This window comes from Toxotes jaculatrix, chromosome 4 (genome assembly GCF_017976425.1).
Source record: "Toxotes jaculatrix isolate fToxJac2 chromosome 4, fToxJac2.pri, whole genome shotgun sequence".
NCBI classification, from domain to species: domain Eukaryota; kingdom Metazoa; phylum Chordata; class Actinopteri; family Toxotidae; genus Toxotes; species Toxotes jaculatrix.
In genome coordinates, this window is record NC_054397.1 from 8334289 (window position 1) to 8357520 (window position 23232).

At 36.0% G+C, this 23232-nt stretch overlaps 1 protein-coding gene across 2 annotated transcripts in view; it reads left to right on the forward strand.

Annotated features, from left to right (window-relative positions):
* The window catches only part of znf827 (zinc finger protein 827), a 67259-nt gene extending 56262 nt beyond the window's left edge, over positions 1–10997 (forward strand). Inside the window, exons 11-15 of one of the 2 annotated variants that reach the window (XM_041036119.1) lie at positions 64–230; positions 3232–3441; positions 4323–4500; positions 6907–6957; positions 7304–7433. In XM_041036119.1, coding sequence (XP_040892053.1) covers positions 64–230; positions 3232–3441; positions 4323–4500; positions 6907–6955 — 604 coding nt within the window. In that variant the 3' untranslated portion in view covers positions 6956–6957; positions 7304–7433. Of the gene's footprint in view, positions 1–63; positions 231–3231; positions 3442–4322; positions 4501–6906; positions 6958–7303 lie in introns of both variants that reach the window. The other variant, XM_041036120.1, reaches the window with a different exon arrangement.
* The last annotated feature ends 12235 nt before the right edge of the window (positions 10998–23232 follow it).

Sequence of the window (23232 nt, forward strand, 5' to 3'; positions counted from 1 at the left end):
CTGACTGTCCCCCCTCTCATTCTCACCATCTTCCTTCCCTTTTCATCTCTGTTCTCTGTCCAGCTGCCATGTGTGTGGTTTCCAGACGGAGCTGAATGCCCAGTTTGTCAGCCACATGTCGCTCCATGTGGACAAGGAGCAGTGGATGTTCTCGCTCTGCTGCAGCGTCTGTGACTACGTCTGCATGGAAGAGAATGACATGAAGAACCACATTAGCACTGGACATGCAGGTACAGAATCTTAGATATTGATTGGCATTCCACTGCTTCTGAATGACAGCATCAGTAATCAAACACTCCTCTCTGATATGTGTTGGGGTAATGTAGGGTTGAAACCTTATCAGTTATTTTCCTTTTTTTGTAGTTAATCTATGGGTTGTTTTGTCCATATCAGCAAAATGCCAGTTACAGTTTCCTAAAGCCCAAGGTGACATTTTCAGTTGCTTGTTTTATTTTTCCAACCAACAGTCCCAACAATTTTACTATTACGCAACACAAAGAAAAGCAGCACATTCTCACTGCTGAGAAGCTGACACTAGAACACGTTTGGGTTTTTTTTTTGTTTTTTTTTTGTTACTTCATACAAACATCTTAAATCATTAATGGATTACTTAAGAAGTTGGTTATTTAGACTTTTCTCTCAATTGACTGATTGATTAATCACCTAGTCATTTCATCTCTAGTGTAATGTTTTTATTTTTGCTGTTCTTACAGGGTTTTCAAACATGTAATATTCAATAGTAACAAAGTACATGATTCCACCCCTAGAAAAATTATATATCGTGACTTATTTTCAAAATTACTCTCACATGCTAGAGTGGGTGGTAGCTTACACATTGTGGCTCTTGTTCACGGCTCAGAATAGAAACACAGTGCAGTATTTGGACAGTGACACATTTTCTATTGTTTTGGCACTGTACTCAAACACATGGGGTTTAAATTTAAACAATGACTGAGGTGAAAGAGCGGACTTTTAGCTGTAAGGGTTTTAAGTTTCACAGCAGGTTTTATACCTATTCGGCCCAACTTTCAAACAGCACAAGACAAAAGCCTGTTCTTCATCCTCATAAGTCAGTGTTTCATTTAGAACTGCAACTGATGATTATTTTCATCATGCTGTCATCATGTGCTATGCTTGTTTTGTCCAACCAGCAGTCAAGAAAAAGATATTCAGTTTACTATTATAGACAACTACGAAGACACCAAAAGATATCACATTCGAAAAGCTGGTACCAGTGATTTTTTTTTTCTTTAAAAGTGTAACAATGATTATCTTTACCATTGCAATCGTTTCAGACTCAGAGTACTAGTGGAGTACAGAACCAACACAAGAAAAAACATGTCACTGTCCAAATATTTTATATGAAAGAAAATCAGCAAGGACTGTTTGAAGTGAAAACATAACAATGTTACAGTAATTTACACTTCATAAAGACACAGTTCAGTATCAGTTCAGAGGACACAGGGAAAGACAAGCGGTAGAATTGGGTTTCACAAACAAGCCTCCTCCAGTCGACCTTCTTTGGACTTTTAAAGCTGCCGTTCTGAACCCCTGGTGGTCGATATGAGTGTTTTTGTCTAAAACAGCTTTGTCCAGTTTATTGCTGACGTTTTGTTCTTCCAATGTTCCTCATTGTGTGTGTGTGTGTGTGTGCGTGCGTGAGTGCGTGCATGCTTGCTTCTTGTGTGTATGTGTGGGTGGGTGGGACTGTCCGGCCCAGACAGCTGAGGGGTCTTTCAGAGGCCACAGTGGCCTTGTTTATCTGAGGAGGTTGGCCCTTATCGTGCCTGAGGGGAAAAAAATCAATAGGCCTTGGGTCCTTTGGAGACGAGCTGGGTTTACGATGCCACTGTGGCCATCTTTTAAGTCTCTCAGCCAGGCTTGGCATTTATCTCAGTCTCGCGCAAGATGGACACCACCACCAAACACAGAAATGTACAAGAGCGTGGCTCATAGTCACCTTAGACTTGATAAACACACATCCTACCTTCTATATGTGCGTAATTTAATATTTTGTCAAGGTCCAGCCCTGTTTGTTAAAGCGTCTAAACAACATAAGGTCAGGTGGCTAGAGTAGAACTAAGAGGAAACCCTGAGAGGCTGTAAAAGCTTAGTTTTCTGGTCAACTGTGTGGACACGCCCAGGCAAGAGATGGCAGAGCTCGGCAGGTGTTATAGTTCAAGCTGACCCCCTATGAAGCCTGGACTCTGCACGGGGAAGAGGGTTGGTTGGGTGCCCTTCTCAGTAGGGGGATGAAGGTGGTGAATTATGTGACAGTATTCCTTGATATCTACCCATGAGTTCTCTGGAAGACAGACTTTGCTTCTTTATTTTTGTTCCTATATCATGAATGTTGCCGTACAGGGACAGACGAAGCTCTACAATAAAAGAGAAAATTGAATATTTTTTAGTTAAGGTATGTTTCAAGGTCGAGGCCCACTGGCTCAGAGCAGTGTCTCTTTTTCTCCTTTTGCTTACCTTCTGTGGCATTAACCTTTTAGATATTGTAAAAGAAGGCAAGTAGATGTTAAATACTGCAGCAGAGGAGATAAAAGCATCCTCAAGCTGGTTCAATACTGTATTCAGAATGCATCTAAGATTGTGCTACAAATGACCCTGGTATATATAGATTTGACTGAAAGCAGTTAATCATGTCTTCTATTACTTTAGAAATCCTTGTATGAAAAATTATATACACTGCCTGCATGCATTCTGTATGTTTTAGTCATGTATGTCTGTGCCTGTATTAAAAAGGTAGGTCAACCATTTCAGGATCCGTGCAACCTTTTCTCCCTCCTTTCACTCCCTCCTGAGTGAATGCCCTTTGTTGAGCTGTGCCCTGAGATGTTCCCGCCATCTTAGCTCCTTCGGCCATGACCCGCGCTCCTCACTCCTCTTTCTTGCCCCCACCCTGTCTAATTCCCTCTCTCTTCCCAGTGAATTGCAGACTTAGAGAAGGGGATCAATAAAAGCACACTGCATCTTGATTGGACTGGCAGCAGGGCCTCAGTCAGAGAACACGACTATTGAGGCTGCCTGCTTGTATTCTGTTTGTGTGTACGTCAGTGTGTGATGCACATAACGATGAGGATCTTGAAACAGATTTCTGCAGTTTTTTAAAAATATCTTTGTCCTGGGTTTTTCTTTAGATTTGGAGCTGATACAGTTTTTCCCCAACATTGCTTTTCAATATAATGAAAGATTTCTTGCTTTCTCTCCTCTTGTGTCCAGGTTTGAACTCAAGAAGTCCCCTCAGCGAGACCAAGAGCACCTCCTCGTCCCTCTCGGCCCTTAGCGATTCACTCAACAGCTCGGAGGGCGGAGACCTCACCCACGGTAACGAAGAACTCAAGAGCCTGCTCGCCCCGCCCTCCTCTGCAGGCAGTCAGTCCAGCTCCGGAAGCCACTCGGGATCAGGAACTGAGGACAAGTCTGACAAAGGCAAGGAACCAGCCTGACACATTTTATCATTTTAAACCATCTGAAAATTTGGATTCAAATTTTAAGAATTTCTCTACAACATTAAATATTTGTATTATTAAGGAAACATCACACGTCTGCTTCATCAGGTCTGTGTCATTGTTGATCAGATTTTGTACATACAGTAACATCATTTTTTCCCACCTGGCCCCGCAAACTTTAAACTTTAAATCACTAAATCTTTTCTAAACTTTGGCAGAAGGTAGTGTGTTCAAGTAGGGCCCCATCCCTCATAATAAGAAGCTGTCTTCAGTTTTTAAGTTCTCCTTTCCAAAGTATAATTCTCCTTGTGTTTTGGATCTGCACTAAGACTAAACACTTGCTCTTTAGTCAGAAAGCTGCTCGAACTGGGTGACACAAGAAAGATGGGAGTCAAGCAAGAACGCAAGGGATCACTCACTGCAACCTCTGTCGTTCAAAAATATACCCATTAATCCAGAAGAGTTGCAGAACACTGCAAACGAGTTCTGAAGTGATGACATTACATGTTGACCTCATTCACTTAATTGTATGCATATGTAGCTGTTTGTAGCTGTTGTTGTTCTTCTTCTATTAAGGGGCTCTCCACCAATTTTACACATGAATATCAGTTTACGAGTCTTGAGGAGTAGTTCTCAGGCTGCGTGTCTCGTGTTGCTCTGGAGGAGTTTTCTGAAGTCTGAGAAAATAACCCTGATGATCTAGGGTTGGGTGTGAAGACTACAAATCTATAACAACAATCAGTCTTGCTGAGTCCTAAGAGTACAACCAGACTCTGCCTAACAAAATTACCACATTTTAAATCTTAGAAATAACAGACTCAGTCTTAACTCACCCTCTCGTCCTCTTTCTGCTCTCTCCAGGCTTCGAGTGTGTCTTCTGCAACTTTGTGTGCAAGACGCGTAACATGTACGAGCGGCACCTCCAGATCCACCTCATCACACGAATGTTCGAGTGTGACGTCTGCCACAAGTTCCTCAAGACCCCCGAGCAGCTGCTGGAGCACAAGAAGTGCCACACCGTCCCCTCCGGAGGGCTCAAGTAAGGAAAGCAAGTACAGACAGAGGTTCCTAACTCCGCCCGTCCTCCCCCTCCCTCACCACTCACCCTTTTAACTCACTGCGCACAAAAACACACATACAGTATAGACACATTCATAGACCCATGCTAGAGGTGTGCTGGTTACACAACATTTAAATTTGGCTTCATTTCAATGAAATTGAACACTGATACTTACTGCTTGACTCCATCTGTGAGTTTCAGGCATCTCTCAGTGGTTTCAGTTATTATCTTAAATGCACTATTACCTTATTTTATACACATAAAATGATGGATGTAAAATAACTTAAAGGATATATAAAGATGCATAATTTTATATACATAAAACTGTCTGACATTATCATGGTTCTTTTTAATAAGAGCTGACTGTACCGGCCATTCAAATGACACCCAAAAACTCTTATTAATAAGACAGAAACACGGTCTGTTTGAAGATTATTGTAGCTGTGTGTCCTGAATCAGTTACCCTCACTTAAACGTTCATTATCTGCAGCCAGCAAATGAAATTATTCAAGCTGTAGTTTTGCTCGACAGTCTTTCTTGGCAAGTGTAACTTATTAGACAGTGGTCTGTGGGTCTGCAGTGGCTGTTCTGAACATAAGGGAGAGCGAAAAGGAGATGGAAATGGGCGTCCCCTCGGGGTCTGTTGTTCCACTGCCCACAGCCAACAGCTATGCCAAAGAAAAATATCTGAAACCTGCATTCCAGAGAATGGAACTCACCCCCCAACACATAGACTCTGTACACCTTATGGTGTATTACATAAAATTTGTTGGCACACCTCTACGACATAATAATTTGGAGACGAATGCACACACACTCACTAAGCTCAAATGTCAGATCACTTACATCTGTAACATCGTAGACTGACACAAGTCAATCCAAATATATAAGCAAATTAAGGCATGCTTTACACATTCTTACACATTCACACGTCTAACAGCACATCACACAGCATGCATTTTTGTTTGTTTTTTTTATAATGACCTTAATAAAAACTTTAAAATATAATAGCTAAACCTAACTCACACTGTAGTTTGCATCCCAACCACTACAGACTCATGCATGTACTAATATATAATCAAATACACCTGCATATAGGCTATAGTTAGCTTATTCTATAACTGATTTTTCTGATATTGACTGTTTTTGTAGCTCTAGTCTCCTCACATGCTTCCCTCTCCATCTCCATATTCCAGTCCCACAGGAGCCTTTGTTGTACTGTGACACTTTCATGTCCCATTTCAGGCCTGTCAACTAATGTACAGCCCATCTGTTGACCTCAACATCCACAGCACACACTGATGATGTTTTAGTCTAGTCACAATAATGTGTTCTCACACACACACACACACACACACACACAGGGTGGTATTTGAGATGAAAAAGCTTCAACAGAAGAAAATATTTCCCTAAACATTTAAGAAAGAAATCACAAATGCAGTCCATTTTGTTAAGGTTCATTTCTAGTAACACAAACCATTTTTTTTTGTTTTTGAGTTGTTATCATAACTCCAGTCTGTGCATGTGCAGAGCCATTGAGTATCATTATGATTATCGCCTCATCTTGTCATAAACAAAGATCTGTGTTCTACATCTTTTCTCTGTGCAGCAATCAGTGGAGTTAGGATGTTCTCAACTATGTTAAATGTGTGGAAACGGTAGCATTTCACTAAATGTAAACCAGGAAGCTGCCAACAAAGTTACACTGACTTATATTTTATACAAATCCTGTAGCTAACAGAACACAAACACACAAGAAGCCCTCTTCATAGCTGCAAAATATTCACACAGCATCTTTTAGTCATTAACTTTGAGGACTTGCTGCTAGCTGTAGTGTGTGAGTGAATAACTGTACAGGAGTTTTTGTAACAGTTTGAAATGTTTCTTCTGTCTGGTGTGAATGTTTTTAAAGCCAGATTAATTTCTGAACAGGTAGTGGCTAATGTAGATTAATTTCATTCAGTGGAGGAAAAAGAGATTGAAGAACTAAGCACTATGGAATTTTTTTTACTTTAACTTTATTAGAAAATCTGCTTTAACTCAACTTCTTTGCTTTACTGTTTATATATGCACACGTGGGTTATATTTTAAATTCTTCAAGGTTTACACAGTCTCTTAATTAATGTAAACCACATTTATATTTACTAACAAAAGCTGGACGGATTTAGCCAAACACGAGTAGAAAAAGTTAATGGGCATTAAGGTCAAATCGCCTCCATTTTCTGACCCCAAGTCCAGATCAAGATTTTTTTTTATCCCAGTCCAGTGTGTACACGTGTATACACTTGAGCTATGTGAAGTGTTTTTATATATGTAGGAGTGTGTAGAAAGGGAGAGAGGGCCTTGACCATTTCGAGGTTTTTCTGAGGTGATTCTGTTCTGCAGGGTTTGTGAAGCGCTTTGGGGCCCAGAGCAGATGAAAGGTGCTATTTAAATGTAAGTGCCACTCCATTCCTTCATTTCCCTTCATGTCCTACTGCTCCAATCTTTTCTCCAGCCTGTCAAACCCCCCTTCCCTCCCTCCCTCCCTCCCACACACACACACATACCTGATCACCTCAATTCTGCCATCTTTAAACTGCCACACATACCACCATGAGCACACAGACCTGTACATAACACACACTTTTCCTTTATCTGTCCTTCTCCTCTTCATCATTTTGTGTTAATAAATTTCAAGTTGTGTTAGGTGGTTTTGATTGTACATTTGGCCTACAACTGTTTTTTGCTTTTGTGTGTTGTGTCCTCCCTCCCCCTGCTTCCCTTTTGTTGCATTACCCAGGTGCCCTTTCTGCATCTACTCCACCAATCGTCCAGCGGCCATGGAGTGCCACCTTAAGACGCACTGTAAGATGGAGTACCGCTGCCGCATCTGCCAGGGACTGTGGCCCGACCAGGCCTCATTGGAGGCCCACATGCGCGGGCACCGCCTGGGCAACCACTACAAGTGTGAGCAGTGTGGCTACTTGTCCAAGACGGCCAATAAGCTGATCGAGCATGTGCGTGTGCACACAGGCGAGCGGCCCTTCCACTGCGACCGCTGCTCTTATAGCTGCAAGCGCAAGGACAACCTCAACCTGCACAAGAAGCTGAAGCACGCGCCGCGCCAGACTTTCGGCTGCCAAGAGTGCCCTTTCACCACCACACACCCCTTTGTCTTCAGCCGCCACCTCAAGAAACACCAGAGTGGAGGAACGGGAGGACTGGATGGAGGCTTAGGAGGAGGAGGAGGAGGAGAAGAAGAAGAAGGGGAAGATGAGGAGGCAGGAGAGGAGGAGCTGCCTCTTGAAGGAATATCACCAGGGAGCTCGTCGCTGCGGAAGAGCCAGGAGAAGTTCCTGTTCAGCGGAGGAGGCGGGAGCAGTGGAGGGAGTGGGAGTAGCAGCCCACTCATGAGTCTAACAGCATCCCAGGCGCTCCAGTCCGTTGCCCTGTCACTCACACTGGGCAAGTCCCATCAGCTGGACCCCAAAGGCCCCCTGACCTGCTTCGTCAGCACTAACGGCAACAACGCCACCAGAGACCCTGGCGGTCCAAGCAGCGGCAGCCCCTCCCTCTTCCTCCCCTCCTCCTCCCACGTGTTCGAGCAGTACAGGAACTGCGACCGGGCACACCTGATCCCCCTCACTACCCTGTTCACCCACAACAGCCGCTTCACATTCCACTCGCACCTCCACTCCAGATGGCGGCCCGCCACATCTCCTCTCCTCTTCCCCTCCAACTCGGCCTCCCCCTCCCGCTCTCCAACCTCACCCACCTCCCACAAACACTCCTTCCTGGCCTACCTGGGACTGATGGAGAGGGCCAAGACTGTTTGACCTCACCCACCTCTTCCTCCTCCTCTCCTCGCTCTTTCCCTCACTCCTCGGACGGTGGTGTGAATGACACTTGACCACTGCAGTGGGAGCAACATCTTTTCCAATCAGACCAGCAGAATAAGCTGGACCAGACAAACATATTGAAGAAAAGAAAAAAAAAACATTTATAAGACAAAAAGGCTGTACATGCTAAAAATGCATTTATATCAAAAAGCTGCTTTTCTTATCAGTTCTATCAATTCAATTATTACTACTTCAAGTACTACTCTCTATTACCTTTTGTTTTCTGTTTTTAAACGTCTGAATGACCTGGACCCAGTCGCATTATCTGAGGAAACTAACGTATCTCAGTTTTATAGATATTTTTCTTTAGTCGTTTGACGAGATAAAAAGTTGAAAAAGACGAAACTAAACTTGCAAGTGCTATATTTTAGTGCATTTTTGTCTATTGCTATTATGCATCAAAATAGCATGCCTGTTTCTGTGTTTCAACTAGCTTTGAAGTCATTAGGAAGCTAAATTCGAGATATCCTGAAGTGTTAGCGGTGCGACAGAACCAATGAAACGGCATGCTTTTCATTGAAAAAGGCACGTTTCCAAAGCAACGCCTCAAACCACGCACTTACTTATTTATCGATCTTGTACATAGTTTTGTAGCCCTTCCCCTTCCCATCTTTTTGATTTCTTTTGGTTTTTTGTATAAAGGTGAAACCATATTATGCATAGCTGCTGCCTGATATCACTTCTGTCTCAGAATAAATGTTATTTAAATGTTGGGTTACTAGCTAATTTTGATTGTTTTTTTTGTTTTGTTTTTTTGGTAAGTTCATAGGACAGAAAATAAGCTGTGATGATGTAAATATTCAAATCTGTAAATCAAAAATTCAATCTGACCTATCATGAGGAGAAACATACATTTATTTCTAATAATTTGATTTGAATATATGTGTAAAATTTGCCAATGCTTTTGCACATACAGGTAAATAGGCATTGAAATTCTACAGACAACAAATGCGTGACAGGACAGAAATAGTCATTATTTCTGAGACCAGGTGGATATCAGCGTAGCTTCATATGCAGAACTATGTATCACGCACCTATACTTAGAAGAGATATATGAGATAACTGTTTTGTGGAGGTGACCAGCTCTGGGTTAGCAAGCTACCCACAGCCAGGGTCACCACAGGCCGATTCAATGGTGCTTTTTGGAGCTTTTTGTAATTTTTGTGTACAAAAAAAAGAAAAAAAACTGTTCCAAAATGACTTGAATGAATGTATTTTTGTTTATGTACATGAAAAAGAAGCGATACAGAAGTGTGAACAGGGATGTCTTCTGTGCTGGTCAAGGCAGGAAAGTTAGTGTGTTTGGTGGCCTTCTGTGTCTTTTTCTTTTGTTTTATTTTTGTTTTTCATTTATTTTTTAATTTTTACTTTTTTTACTGAGCCTTTTACATCATAATAAAACATTTTCTACTAACATTCATAATGCACCCATTGTGAGAAAAAGCTCCTGTAGGTGCAACGATGAAGCAAAGCCATTCACTTGTACAGCATTGTGTTCAATGGCACTGGCTTCTGTTAGGCCGGCTGACATGGTACTGCTTTTTTACCCTCCCCTCCCTCTTGTCAACCTTTTGAGTTTTAATTGCACTTAATGTAGTTACACTTCAAGCCAAAAGCACTTAAACCTTTTATTTTCCCTTTTTTTTAAAGTGCAAACTTAGATACACCGTGTCACCATAATGTGAAGTAGACAGTAGTTGCTGGAAATGACTCAATCAACATCCCTTAGTTTTTCGCATGTAGGCATTTCTAGTGGTGCAAAAGGGTCTGCCTCCGTGAAATCGGAGAAAGTAAATTAATACAAATTGCATGAATTAGACAGTAGAGGTCAAGCTCTCCCTGGGAACTAAAGGTCCCAGGCTAAATTGTGATAGCCAATTTTGCACAGTGCTGCACTTTTTGATTATGAGAGTATGTATTTATCCGTAAAATGCTCAAAAAGAAGTATGTTTTGCGCGATAGGGCAGCATAGTACAAGCATTTTATTTTGAAAAAGCTTTACCCGTTATTGATCGTACTTGTGTTCCTAAGTGGTCTTCAAGCCACAATCCCTTATTTGTAAAGGGATTGGTTTTTTTTTGTTTGTTTTTTTTATCATTTCATTTTGTCTATTTTACTCATGCATTTTCTTGTAATGAATCATTGTTACTTTTTTTATTTTTCTACTTAATTCATGTCAAAAAAAAAAGTTGATTGGACAGAGAACATGAATTGTCAAAGACCAAAATGTAGCTCGCAGCAGGATGTGATGTTAGGATTTAATCCATCACGTCCTGTTCTGGAGTGATGCCTCGATTGTCTCCCCATTTACACTGCTGTTTGTTTGTTCCTTTTTTGCTCTGTCAATGTCTGGCATGCTGTCTCTGGAGTGAAAGGAGCACCCCTCCAACACACACACACACACACACATTCTCTCCTTGTACTATCTACGTTATCTTTTATACTCTAGTGCCACTTGGTGGAGGGAAACCACCTGAGACTTCTGAGAATAAGTCAAACTAATTGTCAGGGTCCAAAAGAAAAAGGATAAAGAGAAAAAAAAAAGAATGTGTCCACTCTTGACACCTTTTTAAAATGTCTGCCTTTTAATACAACGTAATCATGAATGGCTGCACTTCTTTATGTCCCCATAGTTTGAGTGTAATGTTTAAAAAGGCAACAGGGCTCTATCCTTTTGAAATCCAGTACTCTTAAGCACTTATTCTGTTTATTTTGCCCAATTGTAAGCAGCACAGTGACTTATTTTTTAAGCTTGACTACCTTTTTCAGCACTTCAGAGTATGCATGACATTACCCTCGCTCTAGTTCTTTAGCACTTGTGTTTAAAACTAACTCCCTTGTTTGCGTTTAGTTAGCATCACCCTACACTGTCCTACAATCAGTTAGCTTTAAGTTTGGCTGTATTTTATGATTAGAAAAGGCTCAACTATCTTATCTTTTGGCACTTGGTAAAGATTGGTATGTGCTGTACAAAGCTTTTTTTTATTACTCCATTGTTAAGGCTGTACAGGGTTGTGACGATAACTGGTAAATAGATCATTTGTACTTTTTTGGTTTTGTATTTGTTTTCTTTGTTTGGCATTATTTTATGTTCGACTTGCCAGATCTAAATGTAACAGGATTTGAAAGTAAAGCTTACATCAGATATTATGTTAGTTGTCTGTCTTTTCTCTTTTCATTTTTGTTAAAGGTGTAGATCAAAAATTTTTTCAGTTTAAACATCATCACTCCTTCACTTTGCTAAATGTATAACACTTATTTTGCGGCTCGCTCGGCAGGTTCTAGACTATTGGCCTGACAAGATAGGGCATTTGAAGATGTCACCTCTCAGAACTAATTCTTACCTTAAAAGAAACGGCCCAAATATCACAGATCACTAAATATTAAGTAGTTTCAAAATTTAATTTTAAAAGATTTAGCAAAGAATTTAGTATCAACTTCATTCTTGAAGAAGAGTAACTCTTAAGTCAAGGTCTAACTATTAGGGGTGGTGAAAAAAATTGATTGCGATTATATTATGGACGATTATGAATCGATTATTCTATTTTCCAAAGATTGATTTTTTTGTAATAAGGCCAAAAACGGTCATTGTTTAGTATGGCCTCAAAATATGCCAAAAAACATCATAGTATAGTAAGGCTTCAAAATAGGCCCAAAACGGTCATACTTTAGTATGGCCTCAAAATGTCATAAAAAACGTCATAGTATACTAAGGCGTCAAAATCGGCCAAAAAAAGTCAAAAAAATTTTTTACCTCAAAATGTCACAAAAAACGTCATAGTATAGTAAGGCGTCAAAATCGGACAAAAAAAGTCAGATTTTTTTTTCGCCTCAAAATGTCACAAAAAACGCCATAGTATAGTAAGGCGTCAAAATTGGACAAAAAAAGTCTAAATTTTTTTTGACCTCAAAATGTCACAAAAAACGTCATAGTATAGTAAGGCGTCAAAATCGGACAAAAAAAGTCAAAATTTTTTTTGACCCCAAAATATCTCAAAAAACGTCATAGTATAGTAAGGCGTCAAAATCGGACAAAAAAAGTCAGATTTTTTTTCGCCTCAAAATGTCATAAAAAACGTCATAGTATAGTAAGGCGTCAAAATCGGTCAAAAAAAGTCAAAATTTTTTTGGACCTCAAAATGTCACAAAAAACTTCATAGTATAGTAAGGCGTCAAAATCGGACAAAAAAAGTCAAAATTTTTTTGGACCTCAAAATGTCATAAAAAACGTCATAGTATAGTAAGGCGTCAAAATCGGTCAAAAAAAGTCAAAATTTTTTTGGACCTCAAAATGTCACAAAAAACGTCATAGTATAGTAAGGCGTCAAAATCGGACAAAAAAAGTCAAAAATTTTTTTGGACCTCAAAAAAGTCAAAAAAATTTTTGACCTCAAAATGTCATAAAAAACGTCATAGTATCGTAAGGCGTCAAAATCGGACAAAAAAAGTCAGATTTTTTTTCCGCCTCAAAATGTCACAAAAAACGTCATAGTATAGTAAGGCGTCAAAATCGGACAAAAAAAGTCAAAAAAAATTTTGACCTCAAAATGTCATAAAAAACATCATAGTATAGTAAGGCGTCAAAATCGGACAAAAAAAGTCAAAAAAATTTTGACCTCAAAATGTCATAAAAAACGTCATAGTATAGTAAGGCGTCAAAATCGGACAAAAAAAGTCAAAAAAAATTTTGACCTCAAAATGTCATAAAAAATGTCATAGTATAGTAAGGCGTCAAAATCGGACAAAAAAAGTCAAAAAAATTTTTGACCTCAAAGTGTCATAAAAAATGTCATAGTATAGTAAGGCGTCAAAATCGGACAAAAAAAGTCAAAAAAATTTTTGACCTCAAAAGTCATAAAAAACGTCATTGTATAGTAAGGCGTCAAAATCGGACAAAAAAAGTCAAAATTTTTTTGGACCTCAAAATGTCACAAAAAACGTCATAGTATAGTAAGGCGTCAAAATCGGACAAAAAAAGTCAAAAAAATGTTTCACCTCAAAATGTCATAAAAAACGTCATAGTATAGTAAGGCGTCAAAATCGGACAAAAAAAGTCAAAATTTTTTTTGACCTCAAAATATCATAAAAAACGCCATAGTATAGTAAGGCGTCAAAATTGGACAAAAAAAGTCAAAATTTTTTTGGACCTCAAAACGTCACAAAAAACGTCATAGTATAGTAAGGCGTCAAAATCGGACAAAAAAAGTCAAAAAAATGTTTGACCTCAGAATGTCATAAAAAACGTCATAGTATAGTAAGGCGTCAAAATCGGACAAAAAAAGTCAAAAAAATTTTTGACCTCAAAATGTAATAAAAAACGTCATAGTATAGTAAGGCGTCAAAATCGGACAAAAAAAGTCAAAAAAATTTTGACCTCAAAATGTCATAAAAAACGTCATAGTATAGTAAGGCGTCAAAATCGGACAAAAAAAGTCAAAATTTTTTGACCTCAGAATGTCATAAAAAACGTCATAGTATAGTAAGGCGTCAAAATCGGACAAAAAAAGTCAAAAAAATTTTTGACCTCAAAATGTCTCAAAAAACGTCATAGTATAGTAAGGCGTCAAAATCGGACAAAAAAAGTCAAAATTTTTTTGGACCTCAAAATATCATAAAAAACGCCATAGTATAGTAAGGCGTCAAAATCGGACAAAAAAAGTCAGATTTTTTTTTCGCCTCAAAATGTCATAAAAAACGTCATAGTATAGTAAGGCGTCAAAATCGGACAAAAAAAGTCAAAATTTTTTTGGACCTCAAAATGTAACAAAAAACGTCATAGTATAGTAAGGCGTCAAAATCGGACAAAAAAAGTCAAAATTTTTTTTGACCTCAAAATGTCATAAAAAACGTCATAGTATCGTAAGGCGTCAAAATCGGACAAAAAAAGTCAGATTTTTTTTCCGCCTCAAAATGTCACAAAAAACGTCATAGTATAGTAAGGCGTCAAAATCGGACAAAAAAAGTCAAAAAAATTTTTGACCTCAAAATGTCATAAAAAATCTCATAGTATAGTAAGGCGTCAAAATCGGACAAAAAAAGTCAAAAAAAATTTTGACCTCAAAGTGTCATAAAAAACGTCATAGTATAGTAAGGCGTCAAAATCGGACAAAAAAAGTCAAAAAAAATTTTGACCTCAAAAGTCATAAAAAACGTCATAGTATAGTAAGGCGTCAAAATCGGACAAAAAAAGTCAAAATTTTTTTGGACCTCAAAATGTCATAAAAAACGTCATAGTATAGTAAGGCGTCAAAATCGGTCAAAAAAAGTCAAAATTTTTTGGACCTCAAAATGTGACAAAAAACGTCATAGTATGGTAAGGCGTCAAAATCGGACAAAAAAAGTCCAAATTTTTTTGGACCTCAAAATATCATAAAAAACGCCATAGTATAGTAAGGCGTCAAAATCGGACAAAAAAAGTCAGATTTTTTTTTTGCCTCAAAATGTCATAAAAAACGTCATAGTATAGTAAGGCGTCAAAATCGGACAAAAAAAGTCAAAAAAAATTTTGACCTCAAAATGTCATAAAAAACGCCATAGTATAGTAAGGCGTCAAAATCGGACAAAAAAAGTCAAAAAAAATTTTGACCTCAAAATGTCATAAAAAACGCCATAGTATAGTAAGGCATCAAAATCGGACAAAAAAAGTCAAAATTTTTTTGGACCTCAAAATGTAACAAAAAACGTCATAGTATAGTAAGGCGTCAAAATCGGACAAAAAAAGTCAAAAAAAATTTTGACCTCAAAATGTCATAAAAAACGTCATAGTATAGTAAGGCGTCAAAATCGGACAAAAAAAGTCAAAATTTTTTTTGACCTCAAAATGTCATAAAAAACGTCATAGTATCGTAAGGCGTCAAAATCGGACAAAAAAAGTCAGATTTTTTTTCCGCCTCAAAATGTCACAAAAAACGTCATAGTATAGTAAGGCGTCAAAATCGGACAAAAAAAGTCAAAAAAATTTTTGACCTCAAAATGTCATAAAAAATCTCATAGTATAGTAAGGCGTCAAAATCGGACAAAAAAAGTCAAAAAAATTTTTGACCTCAAAGTGTCATAAAAAACGTCATAGTATAGTAAGGCGTCAAAATCGGACAAAAAAAGTCAAAAAAATTTTTGACCTCAAAACGTCATAAAAAACGTCATAGTATAGTAAGGCGTCAAAATCGGACAAAAAAAGTCAAAATTTTTTTTGACCTCAAAATGTCATAAAAAACGTCATAGTATAGTAAGGCGTCAAAATCGGACAAAAAAAGTCAGATTTTTTTTCCGCCTCAAAATGTCACAAAAAACGTCATAGTATAGTAAGGCATCAAAATCGGACAAAAAAAGTCAAAATTTTTTTGGACCTCAAAATGTCATAAAAAACGTCATAGTATAGTAAGGCGTCAAAATCGGTCAAAAAAAGTCAAAATTTTTTTGGACCTCAAAATGTCACAAAAAACGTCATAGTATAGTAAGGCGTCAAAATCGGACAAAAAAAGTCAAAAAATTTTTTGGACCTCAAAGTGTGACAAAAAACGTCATAGTATGGTAAGGCGTCAAAATCGGACAAAAAAAGTCAAAATTTTTTTGGACCTCAAAATATCATAAAACACGCCATAGTATAGTAAGGCGTCAAAATCGGACAAAAAAAGTCAGATTTTTTTTTTGCCTCAAAATGTCATAAAAAACGTCATAGTATAGTAAGGCGTCAAAATCGGACAAAAAAAGTCAAAATTTTTTTTGACCTCAAAATGTCATAAAAAACGTCATAGTATAGTAAGGCGTCAAAATCGGACAAAAAAAGTCATATTTTTTTTCCGCCTCAAAATGTCACAAAAAACGTCATAGTATAGTAAGGCGTCAAAATCGGACAAAAAAAGTCAAAAAATTTTTTGGACCTCAAAATGTGACAAAAAACGTCATAGTATAGTAAGGCGTCAAAATCGGACAAAAAAAGTCCAAATTTTTTTGGACCTCAAAATATCATAAAAAACGCCATAGTATAGTAAGGCGTCAAAATCGGACAAAAAAAGTCAGATTTTTTTTTCGCCTCAAAATGTCATAAAAAACGTCATAGTATAGTAAGGCGTCAAAATCGGACAAAAAAAGTCAAAAAAAATTTTGACCTCAAAATGTCATAAAAAACGCCATAGTATAGTAAGGCGTCAAAATCGGACAAAAAAAGTCAGATTTTTTTTTCGCCTCAAAATGTCATAAAAAACGTCATAGTATAGTAAGGCGTCAAAATCGGACAAAAAAAGTCAAAATTTTTTTTGACCTCAAAATGTCACAAAAACCGTCATAGTATAGTAAGGCGTCAAAATCGGACAAAAAAAGTCAGATTTTTTTTCCGCCTCAAAATGTCACAAAAAACGTCATAGTATAGTAAGGCGTCAAAATCGGACAAAAAAAGTCAAAAAAAATTTTGACCTCAAAATGTCATAAAAAATGTCATAGTATAGTAAGGCGTCAAAATCGGACAAAAAAAGTCAAAAAAATTTTTGACCTCAAAGTGTCATAAAAAATGTCATAGTATAGTAAGGCGTCAAAATCGGACAAAAAAAGTCAAAAAAAATTTTGACCTCAAAAGTCATAAAAAACGTCATTGTATAGTAAGGCGTCAAAATCGGACAAAAAAAGTCAAAATTTTTTTGGACCTCAAAATGTCACAAAAAACGTCATAGTATAGTAAGGCGTCAAAATCGGACAAAAAAAGTCAAAAAAAATTTTGACCTCAAAATGTCATAAAAAACGTCATAGTATAGTAAGGCGTCAAAATCGGACAAAAAAAGTCAAATTTTTTTTGGACCTCAAAATGTCATAAAAAACGTCAAACGTAAAGCGTCAAAATCGGTCAAAAAAAGTCAAAATTTTTTTGGACCTCAAAATGTCACAAAAAACATCATAGTATAGTAAGGCGTCAAAATCGGACAAAAAAAGTCAAAAAATTTTTTGGACCTCAAAATGTGACAAAAAACGTCATAGTATAGTAAGGCGTCAAAATCGGACAAAAAAAGTCAAAATTTTTTTGGACCTCAAAATATCATAAAAGACGCCAAAGTATAGTAAGGCGTCAAAATCGGACAAAAAAAGTCAGATTTTTTTTTCGCCTCAAAATGTCATAAAAAACGTCATAGTATAGTAAGGCGTCAAAATCGGACAAAAAAAGTCAAAATTTTTTTTGACCTCAAAATGTCACAAAAAACGTCATAGTATCGTAAGGCGTCAAAATCGGACAAAAAAAGTCAAAAAAAATTTTGACCTCAAAAGTCATAAAAAACGTCATTGTATAGTAAGGCGTCAAACTCGGACAAAAAAAGTCAAAATTTTTTTGGACCTCAAAATGTCACAAAAAACGTCATAGTATAGTAAGGCGTCAAAATCGGACAAAAAAAGTCCAAAAAATTTTTGACCTCAAAATGTCTCAAAAAACGTCATAGTATAGTAAGGCGTCAAAATCGGACAAAAAAAGTCACAAAAATTTTTGACCTCAAAATGTCATAAAAAACGTCATAGTATAGTAAGGCGTCAAAATCGGACAAAAAAAGTCAAAAAAATTTTTGACCTCAAAATGTCATAAAAAACGTCATAGTATAGTAAGGCGTCAAAATCGGACAAAAAAAGTCAAAAAAATTTTTCACCTCAAAATGTCATAAAAAACGTCATAGTATAGTAAGGCGTCAAAATCGGACAAAAAAAGTCAAAAATTTTTTGGACCTCAAAATATCATAAAAAACGCCATAGTATAGTAAGGCGTCAAAATCGGACAAAAAAAGTCAAAATTTTTTTGGACCTCAAAACGTCACAAAAAACGTCATAGTATAGTAAGGCGTCAAAATCGGACAAAAAAAGTCAAAATTTTTTTGGACCTCAAAATGTCACAAAAAACGTCATAGTATAGTAAGGCGTCAAAATCGGACAAAAAAAGTTAAAATTTTTGACCTCAAAACGTCATAAAAAACGTCATAGTATAGTAAGGCGTCAAAATCGGACAAAAAAAGTCAAAAAAATGTTTGACCTCAAAATGTCATAAAAAACGTCATAGTGTAGTAAGGCGTCAAAATCGGACAAAAAAAGTCAAAAAAATTTTTGACCTCAGAATGTCATAAAAAACGTCATAGTATAGTAAGGCGTCAAAATCGGACAAAAAAAGTCAAAAAAATTTTTGACCTCAAAATGTCATAAAAAACGTCATAGTATAGTAAGGCGTCAAAATCGGACAAAAAAAGTCAAAATTTTTTGACCTCAGAATGTCATAAAAAACGTCATAGTATAGTAAGGCGTCAAAATCGGACAAAAAAAGTCAAAAAAATTTTTGACCTCAAAGTGTCATAAAAAACGTCATAGTATAGTAAGGCGTCAAAATCGGACAAAAAAAGTCAAAATTTTTTTGGACCTCAAAATATCATAAAAAACGCCATAGTATAGTAAGGCGTCAAAATCGGACAAAAAAAGTCAGATTTTTTTTTCGCCTCAAAATGTCATAAAAAACGTCATAGTATAGTAAGGCGTCAAAATCGGACAAAAAAAGTCAAAAAAAATTTTGACCTCAAAATGTCATAAAAAACGTCATAGTATAGTAAGGCGTCAAAATCGGACAAAAAAAGTCAGATTTTTTTTTCGCCTCAAAATGTCATAAAAAACGTCATAGTATAGTAAGGCGTCAAAATCGGACAAAAAAAGTCAAAAAAATTTTTGACCTCAAAGTGTCAAAAAAAAACGTCATAGTATAGTAAGGCGTCAAAATCGGACAAAAAAAGTCAAAAAAAATTTTGACCTCAAAAGTCATAAAAAACGTCATAGTATAGTAAGGCGTCAAAATCGGACAAAAAAAGTCCAAATTTTTTTGGACCTCAAAATGTCATAAAAAACGTCATAGTATAGTAAGGCGTCAAAATCGGACAAAGAAAGTCAGATTTTTTTTCCGCCTCAAAATGTCACAAAAAACGTCATAGTATAGTAAGGCGTCAAAATCGGACAAAAAAAGTCAAAAAAAAGTTTTGACCTCAAAATGTCTCAAAAAACGTCATAGTATAGTAAGGCGTCAAAATCGGACAAAAAAAGTCAGATTTTTTTTTTCGCCTCAAAATGTCATAAAAAACGTCATAGTATAGTAAGGCGTCAAAATCGGACAAAAAAAGTCAAAATTTTTTTGGACCTCAAAATGTCATAAAAAACGTCATAGTATAGTAAGGCGTCAAAATCGGACAAAAAAAGTCAAAATTTTTTTTGACCTCAAAATATCATAAAAAACGTCATAGTATAGTAAGGCGTCAAAATCGGACAAAAAAAGTCAAAAAAATTTTTGACCTCAAAATGTCTCAAAAAACGTCATAGTATAGTAAGGCGTCAAAATCGGACAAAAAAAGTCCAAATTTTTTTGGACCTCAAAATATCATAAAAAACGCCATAGTATAGTAAGGCGTCAAAATCGGACAAAAAAAGTCAGATTTTTTTTTCGCCTCAAAATGTCATAAAAAACGTCATAGTATAGTAAGGCGTCAAAATCGGACAAAAAAAGTCAAAATTTTTTTGGACCTCAAAATGTCACAAAAAACGTCATAGTATAGTAAGGCGTCAAAATCGGACAAAAAAAGTCAAAAAAAATTTTGACCTCAAAATGTCATAAAAAACGTCATAGTATAGTAAGGCGTCAAAATCGGACAAAAAAAGTCAAAATTTTTTTTGACCTCAAAATTTCATAAAAAACGTCATAGTATCGTAAGGCGTCAAAATCGGACAAAAAAAGTCAGATTTTTTTTCCGCCTCAAAATGTCACAAAAAACGTCATAGTATAGTAAGGCGTCAAAATCGGACAAAAAAAGTCAAAAAAAATTTTGACCTCAAAATGTCATAAAAAACGTCATAGTATAGTAAGGCGTCAAAATCGGACAAAAAAAGTCAGATTTTTTTTTCGCCTCAAAATGTCATAAAAAACGTCATAGTATAGTAAGGCGTCAAAATCGGACAAAAAAAGTCAAAAAAAATTTTGACCTCAAAATGTCATAAAAAATGCCATAGTATAGTAAGGCGTCAAAATCGGACAAAAAAAGTCAGATTTTTTTTTCGCCTCAAAATGTCATAAAAAACGTCATAGTATATTAAGGCGTCAAAATCGGACAAAAAAAGTCAAAAAAATTTTTGACCTCAAAGTGTCAAAAAAAAACGTCATAGTATAGTAAGGCGTCAAAATCGGACAAAAAAAGTCAAAAAAAATTTTGACCTCAAAAGTCATAAAAAACGTCATAGTATAGTAAGGCGTCAAAATCGGACAAAAAAAGTCAAAATTTTTTTGGACCTCAAAATGTCATAAAAAACGTCATAGTATAGTAAGGCGTCAAAATCGGACAAAAAAAGTCAGATTTTTTTTCCGCCTCAAAATGTCACAAAAAACGTCATAGTATAGTAAGGCGTCAAAATCGGACAAAAAAAGTCAAAAAAAAGTTTTGACCTCAAAATGTCTCAAAAAACGTCATAGTATAGTAAGGCGTCAAAATCGGACAAAAAAAGTCAGATTTTTTTTTTCGCCTCAAAATGTCATAAAAAACGTCATAGTATAGTAAGGCGTCAAAATCGGACAAAAAAAGTCAAAATTTTTTTGGACCTCAAAATGTCATAAAAAACGTCATAGTATAGTAAGGCGTCAAAATCGGACAAAAAAAGTCAAAATTTTTTTTGACCTCAAAATATCATAAAAAACGTCATAGTATAGTAAGGCGTCAAAATCGGACAAAAAAAGTCAAAAAAATTTTTGACCTCAAAATGTCTCAAAAAACGTCATAGTATAGTAAGGCGTCAAAATCGGACAAAAAAAGTCCAAATTTTTTTGGACCTCAAAATATCATAAAAAACGCCATAGTATAGTAAGGCGTCAAAATCGGACAAAAAAAGTCAGATTTTTTTTTCGCCTCAAAATGTCATAAAAAACGTCATAGTATAGTAAGGCGTCAAAATCGGACAAAAAAAGTCAAAATTTTTTTGGACCTCAAAATGTCACAAAAAACGTCATAGTATAGTAAGGCGTCAAAATCGGACAAAAAAAGTCAAAAAAAATTTTGACCTCAAAATGTCATAAAAAACGTCATAGTATAGTAAGGCGTCAAAATCGGACAAAAAAAGTCAAAATTTTTTTTGACCTCAAAATTTCATAAAAAACGTCATAGTATCGTAAGGCGTCAAAATCGGACAAAAAAAGTCAGATTTTTTTTCCGCCTCAAAATGTCACAAAAAACGTCATAGTATAGTAAGGCGTCAAAATCGGACAAAAAAAGTCAAATAAAATTTTGACCTCAAAATGTCATGAAAAACGTCATAGTATAGTAAGGCGTCAAAATCGGACAAAAAAAGTCAAAAAAATTTTGACCTCAAAATGTCATAAAAAACGTCATAGTATAGTAAGGCGTCAAAATCGGACAAAAAAAGTCAAAAATTTTTGACCTCAGAATGTCATAAAAAACGTCATAGTATAGTAAGGCGTCAAAATCGGACAAAAAAAGTCAAAAAAAATTTTGACCTCAAAATGTCATAAAAAACGCCATAGTATAGTAAGGCGTCAAAATCGGACAAAAAAAGTCAGATTTTTTTTTCGCCTCAAAATGTCATAAAAAACGTCATAGTATAGTAAGGCGTCAAAATCGGACAAAAAAAGTCAAAAAAATTTTTGACCTCAAAATGTCTCAAAAAACGTCATAGTATAGTAAGGCGTCAAAATCGGACAAAAAAAGTCAAAAAAATTTTTGACCTCAAAATGTCTCAAAAAACGTCATAGTATAGTAAGGCGTCAAAATCGGACAAAAAAAGTCAAAATTTTTTTTGACCTCAAAATGTCATAAAAAACGTCATAGTATAGTAAGGCGTCAAAATCGGACAAAAAAAGTCAGATTTTTTTTCCGCCTCAAAATGTCACAAAAAACGTCATAGTATAGTAAGGCGTCAAAATCGGACAAAAAAAGTCAAAAAAATTTTTGACCTCAAAATGTCTCAAAAAACGTCATAGTATAGTAAGGCGTCAAAATCGGACAAAAAAAGTCAGATTTTTTTTTTCGCCTCAAAATGTCATAAAAAACGTCATAGTATAGTAAGGCGTCAAAATCGGACAAAAAAAGTCAAAATTTTTTTGGACCTCAAAATGTCATAAAAAACATCATAGTATAGTAAGGCGTCAAAATCGGTCAAAAAAAGTCAAAATTTTTTTGGACCTCAAAATGTCACAAAAAACGTCATAGTATAGTAAGGCGTCAAAATCGGACAAAAAAAGTCAAAAAATTTTTTGACCTCAAAATGTCATAAAAAACGTCATAGTATAGTAAGGCGTCAAAATCGGACAAAAAAAGTCAAAAAAAATTTTGACCTCAAAATGTCATAAAAAACGTCATAGTATAGTAAGGCGTCAAAATCGGACAAAAAAAGTCAAAATTTTTTTGGACCTCAAAATGTCACAAAAAGCGTCATAGTATAGTAAGGCGTCAAAATCGGACAAAAAAAGTCAAAAAAATTTTTGACCTCAAAATGTCTCAAAAAACGTCATAGTATAGTAAGGCGTCAAAATCGGACAAAAAAAGTCAAAATTTTTTTGGACCTCAAAATATCATAAAAAACGCCATAATATAGTAAGGCGTCAAAATCGGACAAAAAAAGTCAAAAAAATTTTGACCTCAAAATGTCATAAAAAACGTCATAGTATAGTAAGGCGTCAAAATCGGACAAAAAAAGTCAAAATTTTTTGACCTCAGAATGTCATAAAAAACGTCATAGTATAGTAAGGCGTCAAAATCGGACAAAAAAAGTCAAAAAAATTTTTGACCTCAAAATGTCTCAAAAAACGTCATAGTATAGTAAGGCGTCAAAA